Here is a 24,194-nt window from a genome sequence, read left to right as displayed (position 1 = left end):
AGTGGTGCTATATAGACATTTAAAGGGGAAGTCCAGGCATAATAATTTGAAGATATGTTATTGCCCAACAAAATTTATGAAAATTACTAATAGACACTTATTATTAGAAACGCACCTATAGTGCATTTTCACTGCACTTACTACATATTATTAAGTACATATTACTATTAGTAATTTTCATAACTTTTGTTGGGCAATGACATATCTTAAAATTATTTTGCTTGGAATTCCCATTCCTTCTAATTGGCTAGGTTCCCACTTTGAGAACATATCTTGGAAAAATAATCATGATCAATATTAGCGGCCGTCTATTTATGAGACAGATAGGCTTGCCCAATATGTTCCTGAAATGGGAACATAGCCATAGACTGACAGGTAGTTTTTTTCCCCTTAAGTTCATGAGCAACTGCAGTCTGTATTACAAGGTTGAGTCACATTATTATGAACACACCCTACTTTGGACATCAGGAGCACATAGCTCATGAAGGCTGTCACAGGCTGTAAGCTGGTTTGGTGGGTACATATATTTCTTATTGCTGTCCTAGTTTAAAGGGGAGATTTATCAGAATTACAAAAAGGGAAGATTATTGGCTTCCAAGTTAATCGTAGTAGTTTTTTTGAAACTATGCAGTTAGTGACCTGTTCACATGCTGCTGTGGTGAAAGTATATTGTAATGGGACAAATATCACCAATGCAAATAAGCACCACAAAAACTTTGAAGCACCATATGCCATTGATGTGAGAGGTCAAGGTCACCTGCAAAGGTCAGGAGGAACCAGAGGGCTATCAGACATGTGTAGAGAACAATAGTTTACCAAACCTTACTGCGTATGGGGCTCCAAAGCAGAAGGATGGTCACTGTACCCCCGCTAACAAGGTTGCATCAGCTGGTTATCCTCCTGATAAGTCATGTTTTCTGCATCATCGAAAGAAACATCAGAGAACAAACAGCCTACAACCATTGCTGGAAACCACAAGCTGGTGGTGGCTGCGTTATGGGCTGAGGAATGTTTTCATGGCATTTTCTAGACCCATTCATTGATGTGCAACTGATTTGGGTATAAATCCATTCTTGCAGATCATGTACACCCAAACATGCTGATTCAGATACCTGTGACAACCTATCAGGACCTTATTGAGTCACTCCCAGCCCGACTGTACATGCGGCACATAGCTGTTTCTCTGGATATTTGCTGCTGATTATAATAATGTGACTCTTAACATATATAAATATATATAATATATATATATATATATATATATATATATATATATATATATATATATAGTATATAGTTCTTTAGCATAAGTAGTCTATAGCCTTATAAGAAATAGCATACTTCCTACTATAATAAGATTTTACAATAGTCCTGAGGTCCATGTCCTGTACAAATGCACTTGGCTGCAGTTTGGCGCTTTATAGAGATGAGCAAACCATCCGAACCCGATCACTCGGCATTTGATTAGCGGTGGCTGCTGAAGTTGGATAAAGCTCTAAGGTTGTCTGGAAAACATGGATACAGCCAATGACTATACCCATGTTTTCCATATAGCCTTAGGGCTTTATCCAACTTCAGCAGCCACTGCTAATCAAATGCTGAACGATTGGGTTCGGATGGACTCGAGCATGCTCCAGGTTCGCTCACCACTAGTGCTTTAATGTGGTTACAAAGATACTAAATGTTATATACTGTATGTAAAATATGCAGGCGTAACTATGCATAATACCTTATGTGAGCATAAACCTTATGATATGCCACAAGTGCTTAGTCAAAATGACTCTTGGTTCACGGGTAGAAGATTATCTTGTGGTTAGGAGCAGGTTTTATTTTGACCTTTTTAAAAGACATTTATTAATGGTAGTTTCTAATAATCATCTTGATACATACGGTAATATAACCACATGGAGATGAGTGGTGGTAAAGTGAGGCGATATACATGGTAAATAATAGTCACACTCAGGAGAAAAGCTCATGCAAAATAGAGAGTTACTAAGATCTAGGGATGAATGGAGATTGAAATTACCTTTTCTTTTTATGGTATCTAATTCTTACCTTTTTGACATCCCTGACCAAATGGTATAAGGTATTTGATGGTCCATGTCTCTGAAGTAAAGAAAAAAAATACTAAAATTAGTAACACAATAAAATATAAAGTCCTGCACAAAGTAATAATCTTCTTATACTACACATGATCTCAAATCTAGATGAAGACACATTTTTAGACAGATTGTGGGACATTTACTAAGGAGTCTAATCAGTGCAACTATTCTAATGGGGATTGGTGTGTATTTTGTTCTAATATCTTCTGACTGATTCATTAACATGTAGCACTGCTATGGTAAATGCATCTAAATAAAAAGGCGCAAAAAAGGCGCAACTATGAAAAAATCGCGCAGTTTTATTCACCTGGTTCTGACCAGACGTAAGCTTGCGCCTGTTTATGCAACTTTTTCGCAAATGATAAATTGGGCGCTAATCCCGGATTATGCGAACTTTTGGGTGAATACTTTAAAAAGGCAGATTAAAAAAAGTTTCATCTAAAAATATTCACCTGTCGAATACTGGTTGATAAATAGAACTTACACCAAAAATGGGTGAAAAATGCAATTATTCACCAAAAATTAGGCGCAAACCCCTTGATAAATGTCCCCCATAGTTTTTTGTTTAAGAAGTTAAATGGTACCTTACATAATATTGAGCAATGTTCAAATGGATTATTGTATGTGTGCCCAGGGCCATACAAAGGCAGGCGATGCGACGGTTCTGGCATCCCATAGTGAGAGGTGGCCTAATACTCAGCCTACCCTGATTCATGACACAATCATAGTCCTCTTGGAACTCTTCCACTGAGACTAGCAGTAGCTGTATAATGCCATATGCACTGAGCATATGACCATACACTTAGGTTGAAGTCACTAAAAACTCTTATTTACTCCACAGATTTCTAGACAACTACAGTTTTAGCAGTTTTCTTTTCTGTTATCTACTTTGATCATGACACAAGCAAATTGACCAATTTTATTTAAAAATCACAATATCAAAACTTCAGAGGGTCATTATATATATCACACTGATTGTAAAGAAAATCTATTAAAATATAACTTTTATTTTTCTATTTAAAAAAAAATACAAACAGTTACCCTCAATATGTTGCACTTTTATTACTGCAGCCATCGCTATTACACCATGTAATTAAGTTCATTTAGTCCATAGTTCATATTGCACTCTATATTTGTAATTGCACTTAAGTTATTGCACTTCTTCGTATTGTACTTTTTTTCCCCACAAAAGTCTTTTAACCTTTTTTTTATCTGCAAATAATGTGATGTGCAAAATAACAACAGTCCCAAAGTTTTTTTTCTCTCTTATGCACTCAGCCGTTGTCGTGAGAGTTCAGATCATGCATTCATTTTTCATATGCAGAAAGAAATGAAGATTTTTTTACTTCTCTATTTATTTCTCTTTATTTCCTTGGATGTCCTTCACACTTTATTTTCTTTGACCCAATGTATTTCTTACACCACTAATCTTCAGCGGCTGTAGGGTAAATCTCACATCACGGTTCGGGACAAATTACGATCCATGTGCATGGCACACTGATGTGTACCATTTGACTTCCTTTTATGTGACCCATAAGCCCTCCCTTTCTTTGATTGACTGCTCTCCTAACCACTTGCTAAATGGAGACATTGCAGCCCAGGGTTAAGCTCATATGATCTGATACTCCCCGTAATTGTTTAATTTGCCCGGAACGCAAACTGCGTTCTATGCCTCCGTTTGATAAACATCGCTTATGCAGTCTTGTTTCTAAGTTACCTGAGGCACTTTTGCGTCTCAAGCCTCACTTTCCGATCATTTTGCACAACACATTATTTGCAGATAAAAAAGGCAAAAAGACTTTTGTGAAAAAAAGTGCAATACGAAGAAGTGCAATAGCTTAAGTGCAATTACAAAAATAGAGTGCTATATAAACTATGGACTAAATGAACTTGATTGCATGGTGTAATGGTGATGACTGCAGTTATAAAAGTGTAACACATTGAGGGTAACTGTTTGTTATTCTTTTAAACTTTTAAATAGATAAATAAAAGTTATATTTTAATAGATTTTCTTTACAATCAGTGTGATATAATATTAGAAGAGAATACAATAAAGCATAAAAAAATTCTATCAGTGATTATGTATATATATATATATATATATATATATATAATCACTGATAGAATTTTTCTATGCTTCCTATGCTTCTTCTAATATTATATCACACTGACTGTAGCATAGAAATGAGTAGGCCTTGAAATTCGGGACAACTTTATATATATATATATATATATATATATATATATATATATATATAGTTATATATATATATAGTTGTCCCGAATTTCAAGGCCTACTCATTTCTATGCTTTATATTATGGAAAAAACTAAAGAAATCACCCTCCTGCCCATTGACTGACTGCCCTCCCTGCTGTGACATCAGTACAAGCTGCTCTGGGGTAAGAGGGGCTGTCAGTCATTATGCAGGAGATGTGCCTGCAGCAGGGGGAGAGCTGACTCGGAGATGATGTGCAGCGCCTCAATGGTTCCATGCACTTCATGTACATACAGCACAAATAAAATTAATATCTAAAACCTATTACTCCACCTTTCATGCACATATATCGAATTGCTCTTAAGTGACCTACATCCCACTGACAACAGCTTCACTTCAATAAAGCTGCTGACAGGTTCCATTAAATGTCGAGAATTGTGAAAAACGAAATAATAATGCATGTGGTGTACGGAAATTTATGACTGCATCTCTGTCTGTTTATCCATCTATATCTATATCTTCTAATAACGGAATTCAGGCATTCATTACATCATGACATTTGTTTATGATGTGACATCTTATTTCCATAGTACTGTGTTTATCATGATACGCTTGATATGCAGTATATATGCTGAAAACTCAATGGCAGAAGCCGAGCTTTTAAAATATTGCAGCTATTACCTATAAATCATAATGCTACGTGGAAAGAAAATAAAAGGCCTTAGAAGCTGATCCAAAGATGTGTTTAATTTTAGCTTTCCCTTCTTGTATAATTTGTAGCCTCAGCAATCGATATCTCACCTACCCTGCATTTTTTTTTTGAAGAAACACATTAGAATTCTTCAATATTCATGAATCACTGATATTTTTATGCACTACACCTGGGGACATGTACAAGGCAAAGAAACAAATTGTGTATAACAAAGGAGCTCAGAAGTATCATGTTAGGGTTCGCAGGCATTGTGATTTACAAGGGAAGTAAGAGGTCACAATCAGAATTCTGGGAACACAGAATGCATCTGAATAGTAACTGAGCCAATCAGCCGTATTTGCCACATTTGATAGGAATATATCAGTGAAGTGAATAATTTATAGGGCTTAAACTTCAGTACATAACAAGCCATAATTATTTATTGTTCTATATTTAATTACTGTTGGTTACAAAAGTATTATTCACTTAAATGGGAGCTGCGCTGCACTTACACATCACCACCGCTATAAAATAAGGCAAACTACTATTCTAGCCCCTGAACATTGCCAATTAGAATAGTATACTTCTAGTATGTCATACATCGGCAAATGTTTGCAATTTATTGATTATTTATTTTTTTATTAATTATTTTTAATCATTTAAGATGTTATGCAGGGATGGGGAGCAGGAGAGCTTTAAAATCAGCTATGATGAATGACCTGTCTTATCTATATTCTGGTGTCACCTTTCATTGTAACCCTGCCTGCTATGATAATGTTGAGAATGAAGGCTCACTGGCCAGAATAAAAACTGCAAAATTTCGGTATTATTTTGTAATATACAGCCTATGGCAATGTTCACACATGGCAAAACAGAGGCCGTTTTGTGACACAGCCTTGTCACAGAACGGTGACTGTCTTAGATGTTCAATCCAGCCGATACTGCAGTATTGGCTGTGTGAACATCACTTCCTCATCATTCGGGTGTGCCCGCACTCCAATTCGCCATAGCACACAATGTAAAGTATGTCTGGGAGCTGAACTTTTATAGTGTACACAGACTATTTCTTGCGGCCGCAGATCAATGAATAGCGGCTGCACAAAATAAGCATGGCAGTTTTCTGTGCGGCCGCATGGAATCCCTGCCATACTGTATACAGTGTGTATACCCTGTGGCTGGGATTCCATAGGGGTTAATGCGATCGGCCGCTGTGATTAAACAACGGACCCTTGTGTTAGCTGTCTGTGACACAGTTTTGCTTCTAGGACCAAGTTTAAATAATGTTACGACATTCTTGATGCCACAGCCATAGCTAGGGAGTAACATGCCTGCTTCTGAAGAAACGTGCATGGCATGAATATTCAGGGAACACCAAAGAGAAAATCAATGTGTTCTCTGCTGCCTGAGAAAGTACACTATTCAGAGTGTTCCTATAAATTAAAAGAGAGAACTCAAAGTTGCCTTGGTGGCCACTTTCTGTTCTCCTACTGGCTTTATTGTCTAGACAATCATGATGCTGTGCAACTCCCATCAGGCCTGAACAGCAAAAGCCAAAGCTCCAGGTGTAATGAGGATTGTAGTTGTGCTAGAAGGCTGCAGGTTTGAAACATGGCAGTATAGCATGCAGAAGGCCAGAATGCCTAAGGCCTTCTTTACATGACCATATATTTCTATCTGTACACTGTCTGTAATTACGGATCAGATAAAACCTATCGATTTCTGCAGGGAAATGTGCACAACCTTTTTTTCCAGCTTCTGTATATTTTTAGAAAATCCTGTCCACATAAAAATAAGACATGTACTTATACTGCCTGTAGTAGCAGAATGAAGTCACCCATAAAACTTAGTGGGTTCTTTTAAAAATGCAAAATATAAATATATATATATATATATATATATATATATATATATATATATATATATATATACAGTATATATATATATATATATATATATACAGTATATATATATATATATATATATATATATATATATATATATATATATATATTTCTCTGGCAATCCCTGGGTCCAGAGATTGGACAAGCTTGTGACATCATTCATACCATTCAGTTTTTGTTTACGCACACTTCTCTTCATGTTGCACAAATATGGATTCCATGCAGATGTTTTTTTTTTAATCGCAAAAGAAGACTGCGGACTACAGATCTGCATTTTTTCAGTCTGCAAAGCCCTTACCCTTGTATGAAGGAGATTGAAGATTGAAAAAAGAATTTAAAATAAAAAAAAAGTTTCTTTCCTTACCGTGTTGTAAAGTTCTTCTAGCCTGGAAATTGTAAGGAAGCGGTGCATGCTGACTCCATTCTCTATCAGTAATTTCACAAAGTCTACTCTGTCCAGCACCAAGGCATCTAGCATGGCTTGTTCCAGAGACCCAACCTAATGGTTGCAAAATCAATAATAAGAAAATCTGAGTTATTCATAATTATCAAGAATAGCGATCAACAGAAATATTCCTCAGTTGATAGATGGTTTATCTGTTGCAATATTAAAAATGTGGTAGTTGTGCTAATGCAGCTGTGCCATAATGCAGTGCAGCAATGCCCCAAACCTAATGCACTGCAGCTATGCCATAATTCACTGCATCTATGCCCTAATCCTAATTTACTGCAGCTGTGACATAATGCACTGCAGCTGTGCCATAAAGCACTGCAGCTATGCCCTAATCCTAATTCACTGCAGCTGTGCCATAGAGCACTGCAGCTATGCCCTAATCCTAATTCACTGCAGCTGTGCCATAGAGCACTGCAGCTATGCCCTAATCCTAATTCACTGCAGCTGTGCCATAGAGCACTGCAGCTATGCCCTAATCCTAATTCACTGCAGCTGTGCCATTATGCACTACAGATGTGCCATAATTCACTGCAGCTATGCCATAATGCCCCTCAGCTATGCCATGAGCCTAATGCAATGCAGCTATGTCATAATTCACTGCAGCTGTGGCAAAATTCACTGCAACTATGTCATATGTCACTGCAGCTATGCGATAATTCATTGCAGCTATGCCACAATTCACTGCAGCTATGCCATAAGCCTAATGCACTGCAGCTATGCCATAATTCACTGCAGCAGTGCCATAATTTACTGCGTGTATGCCATTATTCACTGCAGCTGTGTCATAATTCACTGAAGCTAGGCCATAATAACTGACAATGTCATTAGAGTGCTTTATTCTCTACAATACTCTACTAGAGTCCAGTCTCTGTTGGGATAACTGGCCCTGGGGTTAGTAGTAGGGTTTTCCTAGGTAAAACCTGATGGACTCTTGTCTTCTTTCAACCTTATTTACTATGTTACTATGTTACTATAATGCACTGCAACTATGCCATAATTCACTGCAGCTATGCCATAAGCCTAATTCACTGCAGCTGAGCCATAATTCACTGTAGATGTGCCATAATTCACTGAAGCTAGGCCCTAATTCACTGCAACTATGCCACAATGCACTACAGCTTCGTCCTAATCCTAATTCACTGCAGCTGTGCCATAAGCCTAATACTCTGCAGCTGAGCCATAATTCACTGCAACTATGCCACATTGGACTGCAGCTATGCCAAAATTTATGCCTTGCATCATATTTACTATGTATTCTACAAACCTTTTACACCATTAAATGTGGCTTAACTAAAGATGGTGTGTAGCTTAATGGGAAGGGGGAGTGGGCTGAGAATTGATACTGTGCACCCAAATTTTCTGTCAAAATTGTGCCTCAAATGAATCCTCCCAATAGGTGGTTAGAGGTGCAGAGAACAAACTGCTCCAATTGGCACTTTCAGATGGCATTCCCAAGTAATGGACACTTTTCCAGTCCACTTATCCTATGCAGATAGAGATGGATAACTGACAATGTCATTAGAGTGCTTTGTTCTCTACAATACTCTACTAGAGTCCAGTCTCTGTTGGGATAACTGACCTTGGGGGACAGAACGGCCCACTCACACAGTATTACGCAAGGTGCTTCCCTCTTTTCCCTACAGCCTAAGGCTACGTTCACACAGAGCAAAAGGGGCGGATTATGCGAGGAAATATTTCCGCCTGAAATCAACTGATGCTGAATTCCGAGCAGAATGTAAGCAGAATGTAAGCAGAATCCCTGCGTATTCCGCTAGGAAAGTGTTCAGCTCGTAATCAGCTCTTGACAAATTCAGCGCGGAATACTCGAGGAATCCGCGCTGAATCCGCATGCATTCAGCGCTGAAATTCAGCGAGTATTTGGCGAGTAAACTAGACTATACCAGAATATATACTAGAATCCTCCTCCCCCCTTTTTTGCCCATTTCCGCGCTGATTCAGCGAGTAATTTCCGCTTGTATTACGCTTGTATTCCGTGCTGAATACGTGCGTATTCCGCGCTGAAACAGAAAATCAGAGCCCCATTGGTTTGTATAGGCTTCTGCTAACGGAAGAATGAACATGTTCATTTTTCTGGCGGAAAGCGGATTAGTTCAGTGCGGAAATTCCACCGTGTGAACTGCAGAGCAGAATTTCCATTCAACACAATGGAAATTAGCTCTGCACCTATTTTAACGGCTGAAATTTCAGCGCTGATTCAGCGCAGAAATTCAGCTGCTTTTGCTCTGTGTGAACGAGCCCTAATATGTGGTTTAATGTTGGATAGAAGTGTCTAAAAATGCACAAGTTTATTAACCAGCAGGCATCACTGATAAATCTGGCACATTCTTAGATAATCTAGTCTAGGTAGACACTGTCTAAAAATTAGATGGTTACAGAAATCTGCCATAATGTGTCTAAAAACAATGTACAGTATACAATCAAATGCACGGCATGAGGGTGCAATATTTGCGTTGTGCCTTGTGCATTATTGGCCTAAGATTGGGATTTAGCGACTACATTTTTGAACCAGTTTGCAGAGTTATAAAAGCTATAAATGTCACCCAATACTACAAAATTGCTTTTTATGTCACAACAATTATACATAGCCAGTGCCCCAAAGTAGTGCCCTTCTGACTACAGGCTGCAGTACGACTGTCATGGTCTGTAGTCTTTTTTCTGCTCATGGTAATACTACTGAATGGGACATAACACATATACATGTGCAAAGCAAGTCCATAAATAAACAGCAGAATGTCTGCAAATCAAGACAGGCTCCTTTACTACATATTGAGGTCTGTTTAATCTGTAAAAATGAAATCCATTTAGTAGCACATCATAAAAATATAAAAATGTACCGGCCACTGTTGCCCATAAATAAAGATCTGGCTCCGAGCGATATCCACTCTGTTCCAGGCTAATGCGAGGCTCAGCTGGTCAGGGGCAGAAGCATTGGCACCTGATTATCAGAAAGAAAATAGCAATGTAATATAAATAAAATACACTGTAAGACACTTGCTTTTCTTTGCATTTCTGCTATGTCTACACTATAATAGTAATGTACTCAATTCTTCTCATTCATAAACAACAACAATAATAATATTATTAATGTAAAAGTTCTTATTATTCTACTTGTGCTGTAATAAAAATTCAGCTATCAGCTTATGCTCTGCTAATACTAGAGTTATGGCTTCCATGAACATGACCATTATTTACAGCTTGTTTTTATTAAAAATAAAAATAACATTTTTTTTTACCTGTTCCCACTTGGTTATACAGTATTTTGACGTCCATAAAACATTAAAATGTCCAAATTTATAACATCAATTTAAAAAAGAAAATGCCTCTCTCAAAAGATAATAATACTGCAAAGAACACTTTGTGAACATAGCCAAAAAGGCTACTCTGGAATTATTTTTTGCTATTATGTTATTATTGTTATTATTTTTTTCTTATGTTGCTGGAAGGGCTGCCAAAAATCAAAATCAAACAATACTTACCTACTTATTCCCCTACAGCAATCGGGAGGTGAAAAAGTTTTGGACAGTAGCTGCATGGCAGGTGTTTAGGGTGAGATTTATTAATTGCGCCCTTGATGTATGCCAGGGAAAAGGTGCAAATTTTTGCAAAAACTACACTGTTTTGTGGCGTACACCACGCTCACCTAGCTTAGCTGGGAGGGTGGTGTGGCGGGGAGGAGGTGTGACTTTATCCAGCGCCTAATTCATCATGATTTACGCATGCAAAAAATCATGGCAGGAATCTATACCTGCTCCGAAGGCATGCCGAATTTATTAAGAGGCATGCGCTTCTGGCAGGGGGAATTGGGGTGGGACTTTATTTAAGACTAGTGTACGTGTATGCTGGTTTTGATAAATCTCCCCCATAACGCAGGAAAATATTTAGAAATGTAAATATAGAGACTAGAGAATGAAAAAGACCACATGGTCCATCAGCTCCTTGTTTTCTGGTTCTCTAAAATAAGCTTTAACTGATCTAGATATGTAGAGTCAATGAGTCAATTGTATAGAGACTTGTCTATTCTGACTTCCAGTTGTAGACAGGTAATGGTGGAAAGAGACTAAAGTGCTGCTGGTATGTAGTAATATCTTATGTACTGTAAAGCCATGTGGAATAGGTGGAAGAGACAGTAATGGCCATATACATGCAGTAATGAGTTTAGAGGCTGTATATATATGCGTATGTCTTCTGGCCTGCGAGGTATGTTTGTTTTAGATAAACAAATCATCCTTTATGAAACAACTATATAACATTACTTTTACAGTCAGAGAGACTGACAGCTACCGGAATGGTAAGAATCATTGGGTGCTAAGTTCTGTTAACACTGCCCTCTACCATTACTGTACTTTTTTTTTTAACTCATGTGACATCATGCACATACTAAGTGTTAGGTTTGGGGACAAAAGGGCACAAGACACGCTAGAGACTGGAGTCCAGTTCCAGATCACATCACTAATCTGACTGGCGGTGCCGGCCGCCAGTCAGCACATATATATATATCTTGCACCTGAGCCGATCGGCTGGTCCAGCAGAGCCCTAACCGCTGTGGCCCTAGCAACCAGTCAAGCCAGTCATCAGGGATGCTGTGGGCATGCTCCCCACACAAAGGGCCCTATTCCACGGGACAATTATCGCTCGCATAATCGTTAATGATAAACGATCTAAACGACCGCTAATGCGAAAGACCTGAAATCGTTCACCCATTTACATGGAACGATAATCGATTCTTATGATTGTTCTTGCGGTCGTCTTCTCGTCGCTATTGCATTCGTCACTACTGCGAACGACCGAACGATGTCTTATTCAATGCGAACAATTTGAGAATGAGCAACGATAAAAATAGGTCCAGGTCTTATTAAACGATCAACGATTTCTCGTTCGGTCGTTAATCGTTAACTGCTATTCAACTGAACCATTATTGCTTAGATTCGAACGACTTAACGATAATCTGAACGATAATCGTCCCGTGGAATAGGGCCCTAACACTGCATATGCAAAGATTTCTATATCGGCTGTGTAAAGCATGGGTCTCCAAACTGTGGCCCTCCAGCTGTTGCGAAACCACAATTCCCATCAGGCCTGGACAGCTAAAGCTTTGGATTTGGCTGTCCAGGCATGATGGGAAATGTAGTTTTGCAACAGCTGGAGGGCCGCAGTTTGGAGACCCATGGTGTAAAGCATCGGTACAACATGAATCTACAAGACGATGATGTGCAAGAAGCTTTATATCTATTATTCCTGGTTATGGGACATATGACCATCCTTTGACTTAATAGTAGTGTTGCACACAATTTATGTATTTGTTGCATTCAATAACTTTTATTTAGACATTATTCTCTCCTCTCTACATCATTAAGGTTATGTTCACAATTTATTAATTATTAATATACTGGAGAAAAAAGCCTAATAAAAAGAAACAAAATACATACATAAATCATTTTAATTATGTTCTTTGATATTGTATAGGACAGGCTTATCATTTGAACATTTCACCTTTTTGCACCACCACTCATATATAGAAATTAGTTTACAACCAGATCAATTGCTTGTAACATTAGAAATTCTGGAGACAGTGGTGCATGTTATTGCCAGGGGATTTCCTGGGTTCCCTTTGTAATCATTCACGGCCTATGATTACCATATCTATTTCAAGTGCCTTAGATCTTACACTGATTGCTAACAGTTTTCTTGCTTTATTACAGTCAAGCTGTCATGGCTGGGAGCTCAAATCCATCTGTTATTACAGACTTACTGTGTTATGCTTCCAGAAGTGTTGCATTTCCAAGGATACAAGGAATTATCGAAAACTGTATCCCTTCACAAATAAGATATGGTAACAAAAAGGACATTTTCTACTTGCTTGGGGACATAGAACACAATAGGAAATACACAGCATAGATGGGTTTGGACTGTTGATTCCAATTCCCTTGTTCAGGGATTATTATAAAGGTAATTAAATATATTTTGTATAATTATTAATTAAAAGAACACTCAGCATTTCTGGTTTCTGTTCACACTGTGTAGAAAAAACCCCAGAAAAGGCATCTGTTTTTTTTTTTTTTTTAAGTAATGTCCATTATTACAATTATAATTGAAGTCAATAGAATGATGGCTGCCCAATACACACTGCATTAAATAACAGGCACAGTTTGGATGGATGTTGAAATAATGTTCATGCCAATTACTCACAGTGGTTATTTTGCAAACAACGGACATTATTTTAAGTTGTTCACACACAATTTTTTTCCACCGTCCTTTTATCGTTTTTACTACTAAATTCAAAGGACCTTCAAAAAAGAACCACACCCAAAAGGGTCTGAACTAGAATAATGTACCAACAGCCGATATAGTAATGGCAGGCACCCAAAACGGGAAATAATGGATGTCATTTTGAAAAAAGAAAAACAGACTGAACATAATTTTATATTGCAGTCTAGTCCGGAACTGAAGGCACAACCTTAGAGTCAAGCGCTACCTAAAGCACCAATGCAAGCTCATAGAACTGCAATCCAAGGAAAATGGGACACACTGGCCCTGGAAATGATACAGGTGAGCAACATTAGCCTTTAAAGGGGAACTCCATAGATTTGTAATTTACTTCTATTTACAAAACTCAAGTCTTCCAGTATCAGCTGCTGTATGTCCTGCAGGAAATGTTGTGTTCTTTTCAGTCTGACACAGTGCTCTCTTTTGACATCTTTGTTCAAGACAGGAACTGTCCAGAAGAGCACCAAATTCTCATAGAAAACCTCTCCGGCTCTCTGCCAGAGAAGTCAGCAGAGAGCACTGTGTCAGACTGAAAAGAAAGCAACATTTCCTGCAGGACTTACAGCAGCTGATAAGTACTGGAAGACTTGAGATTTTTAAATAGAAGTAAATTAAAAATTTATATAACTTTATAAAACCAGTTGATTTTTCCCATTGCAAACCATTGAACTACAGGATAGAAATAGCCAGTACCTACAGAACCCAACAGGATGGATTGTGCCAGCGAAGGATAGAAAGGCTATTACTGGGCTAAGTGCTATAGGTCTCTCATTTTCTGCTTTTCATACACCTGGACGTTAGAAAAATACACAAACCTACCTACATAATGCTAACTATAACAAGGGTAGACTTAGTTTTCTCTTGCTATGACCTACCTGCTGGCATGTGCAGCTACATACCTCGAGGATGACAGATTCTCTTTAAAAAAAAATTATGAAAATCAATAAAAATCTGATTTAACCTATATATCCCTATTATATCTATATCTATAAAGACATTGTTGAATTATTTTTTCATTATTTATATTGATGTCTTCTAATCACCTTTTAGCAGAGCTGTCAAGATTGCTAAATCAATATCTTGATGACCTTCTGATCCCATTCGGAACACTGTTATCTGGAAGATAAGGAAATTAAGGGTATGATTAGACAGATTCCTGTAATCAGTGCGCTAATGTCTGAAACCATATTGCAGAAATCTACAATTATAATCATGTGTTTGATGATCAAGGCTGGTTTCATCTCTTCTTCAGACATGAAATTGGCAGCGGTCCACCTAAAGACTATCATATCACATTCTTTTATATGAATGTATATTTATCTGCATTAGAAAAATCAAACCAATGTGCATAGAAAAGCATATACAACAGTAATCAATGTATAGATAATAATAATAAACCAATTTTGTACTCCAATAAATACAAAAATTTCACATATGACACAAAATGATGCTTAATAGCTGAACATTCTGGATTCATGGACCATCCCTCAAGTTATTTACAATAATTATTATTAGAATGGTATGTATTATTCCAGATCATGTAGAAGAAAAAAAAATATATTGAATTATTCAGTTTCGAGGAAATTCCCGTGAAATTATCTGCCTTCCCTGATAGTAAACATCATTCTACATTGAACTGCTTAAAACTTTCATTAAGAGATGTTGACAGATCAGCTATGCAGGATGAAGCCTTGCCGTTTGCTGGTCATGTCATTAAGTCAATATGCCTTTCATTACCAAAATAATTGAAAGAATCAGGACCAAAATTTTTATATGTTTCTATATTGTCTGTTGAAGATGAGTACCACCCCCCATCTTTTACCAGGCATGCTACCCCATAGCATAAATGAGTGGGGAAATTCTTCAGGTTTCTTAAGAATGGCACCAGATAAAACTTCCAGCGCTATCTTATTGGCCAATGCAGATTGGTAATTCATCTCCTAATATCACTTTTATCCAATTTGTCACACTCCATTCCTCTACGTAAATCTCATTTCAGTTAGGGTAAATTCACACGGATGGATCCGCAGCGGATTTTACGATGAGAATTCGCCGTGAAATCCGCTGCGGATCCTATGCCGTTTACTTTCAATGAGGATACATACTTGCAGCGGGATTTAAAGGAGCGCCAATTAGCTTTTTCAATGCAGATTTTGCTGAAGAAGTTTCTGAGCACCAGGTGCGTTTGCAGTGCCCCTGTAGTGCCAGCGGAGTAAAATCTCGCCATAAGTCACCCCATTTTGGAAAATGCACCCCTCAAAGAATTCATCTTGGTGTGTGGTGAGCACAGGTATTAGAGGAAAGTATTCAAAAGTAGACAGTAAAAATGAAAAACTCGAATTTTTCCAATAATATGTTCCTTTAGTTTTAAATCTCTCAATTTCACGAGGAACAGGAGAGAAAATTCACCACAAAATCTGTAACGCAGGTTCTCCTGAGTAGAACAGTACCCCATATGTGGGCATAAACCACTGTATGGGCACACAGCCGGGCTCAGAAGGGAAGGAGCGCTAATTAGCATTTTCTGTGCAGACTTTTCTGAAGAAGTTTCTGAGCACCAGGTGCGTTTGCAGAGCCCCTGTAATGTCTACAGAATAGAACCCCCCCAAAAGTCACCCCATTTCGGAAAGTACACCCCTCAAAGATTTCATCTTGTGGTAGGATGAGCATTTTGGCCCTACAGGTATTAGAGGAAAGTATTCAAAATTGGCCAGTAAAAATGAAAAACTTGAATTTTTCCAATAATATGTTGGTTTAGTTTGAAATTTCAAAATTTCACAAGGAAAAGGAGAAAAAATGTACCCCCAAATCTGTAACACAGGTTCTCCTGAGTACAACGGTACCCCATATGTGGGCATAAACCACTGTATGGGGACGCCAATTTGCTGGAGCAAAACCGCAGCTAGTAATAGTTATTAGAATAGCACAGTTACTAAAATAAAATAAAAAAATTAGATTACAGGTAATGTGGGGTGGTTACGGACAGTCTGGGGTGGTTACGGACAGTCTGGGGTGGTTCCGGGTAATCTAGAGGTGGTTACGGGCAGTCTGAGGTGGTTATGGGCAGTCTGAGGTGGTTACGGGTAATCTGGGGTGGTTACGGGTAATCTGGTATGGTTACAGGCAACCTGCTGTGGTTAGAGGCAACGTGGGGGGGTTACGGATAATCTGGGGTGGTTATGGACAATCTGGGGTGGTTACAGACAATCTGGTGTGGTTACGGACAATTTGGGTTGGTTACGGACAATCTGAGGTAGTTACAGGCAACCTGGGGAGGTTACAGGCAACCTGGGGTGGTTTCAGGCAACAAGGGGTGAATACGGACAGTCTGCTGTGGTTACAGACAATCTGGGGTGGTTACAGACAATCTGGGGTGGTTACGGACAATCTGGGTTGGTTACGGACAATCTGGGGTGGTTACAGGCAACCTGGGATGGTTACAGGCAACCTGGGGTGGTTTCAGGCAACAAGGGGTGAATACGGACAGTCTGCTGTGGTTACAGACAATCTAGGGTGGTTACAGGCAACCTGATGTGGTTACGGGCAATGTGGGGTGGTTACGGACAATCTGGGGTGGTTACGGACAATCTGGGGTGGTTACGGACAATCTGGGGTGGTTACAGGCAACCTGCTGTGGTTACGGATAAACTGAAGTGCTAATAGGTAATCTGAGGTGGGTACCTGTAATCTGGCGTGGTTACGGGCAATCTGGAGGGGGTCACTGGCAATTTGGGGTGGTTAGAGGCAAGGTGCGGTGGTCAGAGGCAAGGTGCGGTGGTCAGAGGCAAGGTGCCGTGGTCAGAGGCAAGGTGCGGTGGTCATAGGCGACGTGCGGTGGTCATAGGCGACTTGGGGGGTGGGGGGACATCACTTTTTATCCCCTGTCACCAATCATTCATGGTGACAGGGGATAAAAAGGGCCTGGAGCAAATGGCACAAGCGATCAGCGGTATATAGTATATACCGTTGATCGCTTGTACCGGGACCCCACAGGGGGGGTCCCGATGACGGCCCCATGCTCCCTGCTACCTCCGGTGGCGGAGAGCATGGGGTTTTCATTCATTTTTCTTTTTTGATCACTGTGAACAGACATTAGTCTGTTCACAGTGATAGCGGCGGCCATCTTGGATCCGATGGCCGCAGCGGGAGGGGGGGTTAGTGACTGGAGCACTAGGGGCGCTGGTCTGGGGTCTGATTTTACTTATTTCATCTCCCCCCACCGTGGATTCACGGTGGGGGGAGATGAAATACAGCGGCAGCACCGGCCCATTAGTGACCGCCGTTTCGGCGGTCACTAAGGGGTTAATGGGGGTCAGCTGCGGGATCGCAGCTGATCCTCATTATCTCCGGTGCTGTACTCAGATGAGAGCGGGATCGCTGTCCCTGCAGCGATCCCACTCTCATCACAAAGCCCCTGTCAGTCAGGAACGTATATGTACATTCCTACTGCACGGGGCATGTGCAATAGGAACGTATATATACAGATTGCTGACGTGAAGGGGTTAATGAGCCAAGTCCAACATTTTGGGAAGGTCATTAACCCCTTGCCTCCGCAGGCTGTTTTGGCCTTTTGGCCTATTTTTCAAATCTGACCTGTCTCTCTTTATGTAGTGATTACTCTGCAATGCTTTTAACTGTCGCGGTTATTCTGAGATTGTTTTTTCTTGACATATTCCTCTTTATGTTTGAGGTATACTTGGGTTAATACACTCAGTAAATTTTTGTAAACACATTGGCGCAAAAATTTCCGTTTCTTTATATTCACAATTCTCTTTTTCTAAGAAAAATAGTCATGTCACATAAACTAATTACTACTGTAAAATCTTCAACATGTCTACTTTATGGTAACGTTATTTGGTGAACATCCTTTTACTTTTTAGGATGTTAGATGGCTTCGAAATTTTGCAGCGATTTTTCAAATTTTCAGGAAAATTACAAATTCTGATTTGATTAGGGACCAGTTCAGTTCTGAAGTGGATTTGTGGGGCCTGTATATTAGTTACCCCCATAAATCCCTCCACTGTAAAAACTGCACACCTCATAGTATTCAAAGTAGCATTTTATACGTTTATTAACCCATTAAGTATTTTGCAAAAATTTAAGCAAAGTGGAGGAGAAATTTAAAATTTTATTTTTTCCCCCTCTAACACAGCAAATAGTAACTGAGAAATGGAACTCAATATTTATTACCCTTATTCCAATGTTTCTATAAATCCCCCATTTGTGGACGCAGTGCGTCACCTGACTTAACCACCATGTCACAGAGGCTGTGCGATGCTAAAATATTTGTGTAAGACAAGTCAACGTTTTCACCTGTACCATTCTGGGGGACATGTTACACTCTGATAATTTTTTATTTATTTTTATATGAAGTGGTACGAATAAAAAACTGCTGTTTCTCACCATTTTCTTGTACGCGTTTACTATACGTTACATATTACATGTTATAATTATTCGTCAGGTCAGTATGATTACAGTAATATCCATTTTATATAGCTTTTGTTATAGTTTATAGCATTTATACTATACTGTTTGTGTCTTGCATATTCTAAGAGCAGTAATATTTTTATTTTCCCATTCCCCATAAACTCTGCGGTCACACGGCGCCTATGGTGTCAACTGCTTGGGGGAGCGCGGCTCTCCCCCGGGCAGTGGCAGCAGGAGGAGGCTGTGTGAGACAGCCTCCTCCCGCTGCCCGATCGCTGCTAGGGACAGCGTGACTTTCCAGAAACGTTGTGTTGCAGGAACTACCTGCTTTACATTACGTTCCAGGAACATCATTTTGTGACAAGGGGTTAAAGAGGTACTCTGACATCAGGTAAAAAAATTATGTTACAGGACCTGCTGCTTTATTTAACACAAGGCAGCATGCTGTAATATATATATATATATATATATATATATATATATATTATAGTAATAGTGTAATAGTATATCTTTTATCTATGTATTGCACAGCTGTAGCTCTCAAGGGGTTATTGTTGTTTGTGATTTGTGCACCAATGAGAACTCTTTTCTCTTTTCCACCTATCTCTGTTCTCCTTCTTACGCTCTCTTCTCACTCACTCACAGAAGGTATTACATACCCTGTAGGAAGTTGTCACATGGGAAGAGGAAGTGTAGTCTCACACTTAGTCAGTCTTAGTCTGGTTCCCGTACAGTAAAATTACATTTCATATTCATTTGCGTCAATGACTATGTAAAAGTGATGGCCATTATTTGTGAAATGTAGTATAGGAGCAGGACGGCACTCTGTATTGAAGTAGTGCTCCTGGTTGGATAGGATCCAAGCAGTTAGGCTCATAGCCTTCATCAGCTTCCTTGATGTGACACTTAATAAATTTTGATAAGTCCGAGGATACTTCTTCTCTATTATTTGTGCAATGATGGCCACTGTTAAGAATAGCTGTTATTTTTACATAGTGTAAACCTAGCCAATCACTGTAAAAACTTTAGAAAATGCAACAAAAACTTCCAATGGATATCAATTGAATATTAGAATTTTTTTGCAACTGCAAGTCTGTTCCATACAACTAAATGCGGTTGTATTTGTCACATGTTCACACATTTTACCAAACCAAATGAGATAAATGTATCTTACTAGTTTTAATACTTGGCTCCAATGTTATAATGAAAATTACCACCATAAAAAATTCAGCCAAGCCATAAATGTGCAGAAAATGCAAATTAATGTGAATATATTAATATCCCATTTATTATGTGATGACAATGTGAATACAGATTTACAGCTTCTTTACTTTGAAGAACCCTTCTAAGAACAATAATGATGATTGTAAATGACATGTTCTTTTGTCTGAATAAACTGCAGCTATACAGTCTTTATGGCATCTAAATGCATATATTGTACTAATAAATAAACATAAAGTTCTTATAAGGAAATGAATCATACACATTGGCATGTATGGCAGCAGAGTATTTCCATTAATATTTATTCATGAGATGAAGGAATATTTCTGGAGGTGCTAAAACTGAGTGTAGAAGATTAACATTGACAAATCTACTGTATCTATCTATCTATCTATCTATCTATCTATCTATCTATCTATCTATCTATTTCTATATTTTTAATACAATACAAACAAATGTAATGCAATGCATTTTTTGACCTATTTCTGTTACCTGAACTAACAAATTCTCGGTGTGTGACAGAAAGATTCTGTGATATAGCTCTCATGAACACTACCTTGTTACAAGGTCACAGCCCTGTGCAAGAATGAATCCTGTTATTGGATTTTGAGGCTGGGTCATTAATCAACAAGCTCTGAGACCTTGCAAGACGTTGTGTTCAGATCTTTTCTATTCTCAATGAAGCAGAAGGCGTAGAGTAAAACATTTGTGATGGATTGGAAAATAGCAACAGACATGATCACAAAATCCCCAGCAAATTGCTATCAAAAGCAATGTATGTATGCAACTATATGTGTAAACAGGAGCTGAAATAGTGCTTTTACTAGAATTACACTAAAGTAGACAATTGATCATTTCTGTATTTTTTACTTCACTTTTTCCCCCTATGTCAAAACGCCACTTGCAATGTAATGATAATTTGGTGCAATTTTTTTTAAATTCAATTTAAACATTTTTGCCTTGTGGATTTCTATGGCATCCACTAAGATGGACAGAATTTTATTAAATTTAGTTGCAAATAATAGCCATGTTGAAAAATGCAACTGCAGGTGCTCGCTTCATAGTGTAAACTGACATGGTTTTCTACGGCCGCTATTCACTGAATAGTGGCCACAGAAAACTGACATGTTAGTTCTTTGCGGCGCCGTGAGGGATCCCGGCTGGAGTGTATACTATGTGTATATGCTCCGGACGGGATTCCATAGACACCCGCCTAACGTATTTTTTTGCATTAACTACGGCCGTTGTTGCCATCGGCAAAAACACAAAAAAATACGCTGTCTAGTTTTTTTTGGTGCAAAGTTTACACCAGCTATTACCAGAATTTTTCAGACAGAATTTTTAGTGCAAAGTAGGCCCATCCCTCTTTTGTACTGGGTGGGAAAGTGTGTAAAAGTGGTGGAAAAGTACTTAAAGGGGTACTCCAGCAGGGAGGGGCACTTTTTCGCTGGGATCGGGGACCAGGTGGCTGAGGGAAAAGATGTCCACTCACCTCCCCGGTTCCAGCGGCAAGTCCCGCATCACGGCGCTCCGGTGCCCAGTTCCCGACCGCTTCCTGGTGTCTGACGCAGGCCCGAGATGTGACGTCTCAGGTCCGCTCAGCCAGTCAGTGAAGGAGGCGGGATCTTAGCAGACTTGAAACGGATCCCGCCTCCTTCACTGACTGGCTGAGCGGACCTGAGACGTCACGTTTCGGGCCCACGTCAGACACCAGGTAGCGGACGGGAACCGGGCACCGGAGCTCCGCAATGCGGGACCTGCCGGTCCCAGTGAAAAAGTGCCCCCCCCCGCTGGAGTACCCCTTCAATAAATGTGGAGAAAAGTCCAGTGCACCACTTTTTCAGCCTAATTCCATCCGAGACAGATTAGTAAATCTGGGCCACATGGTGCAAGTTTGTCCCCAAGAAAAAAACAAACACGTTTTTATCAAATTTTGTAGTAATTTCAACTTTTTTTTAAATAAAAATTATAATAAAGTAAATAAACAAGAGTGCTTTTGGAAAAATAAAAAACTTTTTGGAAGCAGAGTTTGCCTTCAAAAACTTGGAACCAGTCATTGATTGGTGACTGGTTCAAGCACCTTTACCCCCAGAAAGAGCTGCAAAATATGTTGGTGTTATGTAAAGTTAATATTGGAGGAATTGTGTTTTCCATTAGATTAGCTATGATCATTGCCATTTTGCATTCAGAATGGGGATGCTCAATATAAATAGCAGGGAAGGATAATAAGGAAGTTTAATAATTTCATAGACACCTAAAATAATTTTAGACAGAAAAAATGCCAAAAAACTGCCAGCAGTTTCTGGCATTTTCTCATTTTAGTGTAAATTACTATAGACATTTTAACCTCTGTTATTTTATTTTATTTTTCTCCAGTTTAAATCAATATCCCCCACCAAAAAAAAACAAAAAAAAAAACACTAATATAAGATAGACATGAGGTTTTTTTTGTGTTGTTTTTACCCCCTACAGAAGTCTATGGGGAAAAACACCAACATCTCTATAGAAAGAACCAATCTTTGGTCTATTCAAAGTCTACTGGGCATTGTTTGAATGAATCAGCAGAGTGCATGCTTGACCACTGCTTCACAAAACATGGGATCACTATTGTCATGTGGTTGGACCTCTGTCCATCAGACAGTTTTCATTTATTCTATTAACAGATGATGTTTCCATTATGGAAAAACCTTTCAAAATGAAGCTGTCAACTACAAAAGACGTCTTAAATTGCTTTCATGGCTGAATAAGTATGTAAGCATTGGGACTATCTCTGCCTTTATTGTAGTTGTCTTAGGCTGCAGTCGGTAAAATGTTTTTTTTTTTGCCACTCTAAGGTTACATGGACGCATGGCCAGGACGTTGGAGTGCAGTGAAGTGCTCTGCAGCACTAAAAATATATATATTTAGGTGACTGCAGTCTGGGACAACTACAATAACGGTATAAATAGTCTCACTACTTACATGTAGCTATGTCGCCATGTAAGCAGTTTAGTATGACAGTTTCCCTTTAACTTTATGGTGTGTACTGTAGGTGGCAACATTAACTGTACTGGGAGAGGCAAGTCTGACAACATCATTCATACTCTGAGTAGATGGTTACATTAACTTTACGGCGTGTGACTGGATGAATTGTACTGTGTGCCATCATTAACAGATCACTCAATAGCCACATTCAAGCGAATGTACCACTAGGTACATCCCTATAGGTTTGTTACATGAACAGACCAGCACCGGCGCTGGCATGATGCCGATGGCGCTGTCTTTTTTTTTTAAAGACGCACAGCGCCAGTCTATTCCTGAGCACTGGCCCACCCCAGAGTACAGGGGTCAGGTTTGCTGGCCCCCAGTGTGAAGATCTCTACTCCCCTCTGAGACGGGACTCTATTGATTCTAATGGAGCCGCATTATAGAGGGTTTTCTTTCACACTGGGTGCCGGCTGGCCTGCCCCTAGTGCTCCGAGGCGGGACGATGTTCAGGAGTAGACTAATCTTGTTATGCATAAGTGCCACCGCTTCATTTATTCTTTATGGGAGCTGCTGAAGGGTAGTTGTGCATTGTACTTGGTCATCTTCAGCAGATCCATACACAATGAATGGGTACAACTTGCCAATCCATTCATAACAAAAAGCGGGGGCTCTTTTCTCGAGAGTGCACGGGGTCCTGGAGGACATCCCTGCCCTGCAGTCTGACACTTACCCCCTATCCTGTGAATAGGGAAAAAGTAATTTTAACTTAGAATACCCTTTAAAGGGAACCAATCACGCAGAAAATCAATGTAAATCTAAGGATACGTGCTGGTAGATCACCCAGCACACTTCCCAAATATGCCCCTGTAACCTCTGTGCCCCCCTCAATTAGACAGTATTCTTACTTTGTTCAGGTCACGCGCTGTATGT

At 39.2% G+C, this 24,194-nt stretch overlaps 1 protein-coding gene across 3 annotated transcripts in view; it reads right to left on the bottom strand.

Moving 5' to 3' along the window:
- The window catches only part of TRPM3 (transient receptor potential cation channel subfamily M member 3), a 147,714-nt gene that overhangs the window by 85,301 nt on the left and 38,219 nt on the right, over nucleotides 1-24,194 (bottom strand). For all 3 annotated transcript variants that reach the window (XM_069961856.1, XM_069961857.1, XM_069961858.1), the window contains 4 exons: nucleotides 14,693-14,765; nucleotides 10,220-10,320; nucleotides 7,275-7,409; nucleotides 2,056-2,106 (listed from right to left, as the gene is read on the bottom strand). In XM_069961856.1, the coding sequence (XP_069817957.1) occupies nucleotides 2,056-2,106; nucleotides 7,275-7,409; nucleotides 10,220-10,320; nucleotides 14,693-14,765 (360 nt within the window). The remainder of the gene's footprint in view (nucleotides 1-2,055; nucleotides 2,107-7,274; nucleotides 7,410-10,219; nucleotides 10,321-14,692; nucleotides 14,766-24,194) is intronic.

This window comes from Dendropsophus ebraccatus, chromosome 3, assembly GCF_027789765.1.
Source record: "Dendropsophus ebraccatus isolate aDenEbr1 chromosome 3, aDenEbr1.pat, whole genome shotgun sequence".
NCBI classification, from domain to species: domain Eukaryota; kingdom Metazoa; phylum Chordata; class Amphibia; order Anura; family Hylidae; genus Dendropsophus; species Dendropsophus ebraccatus.
Note: the sequence above shows the minus strand (reverse complement) of the source record. Positions and strands in the feature narration are given on the sequence as shown.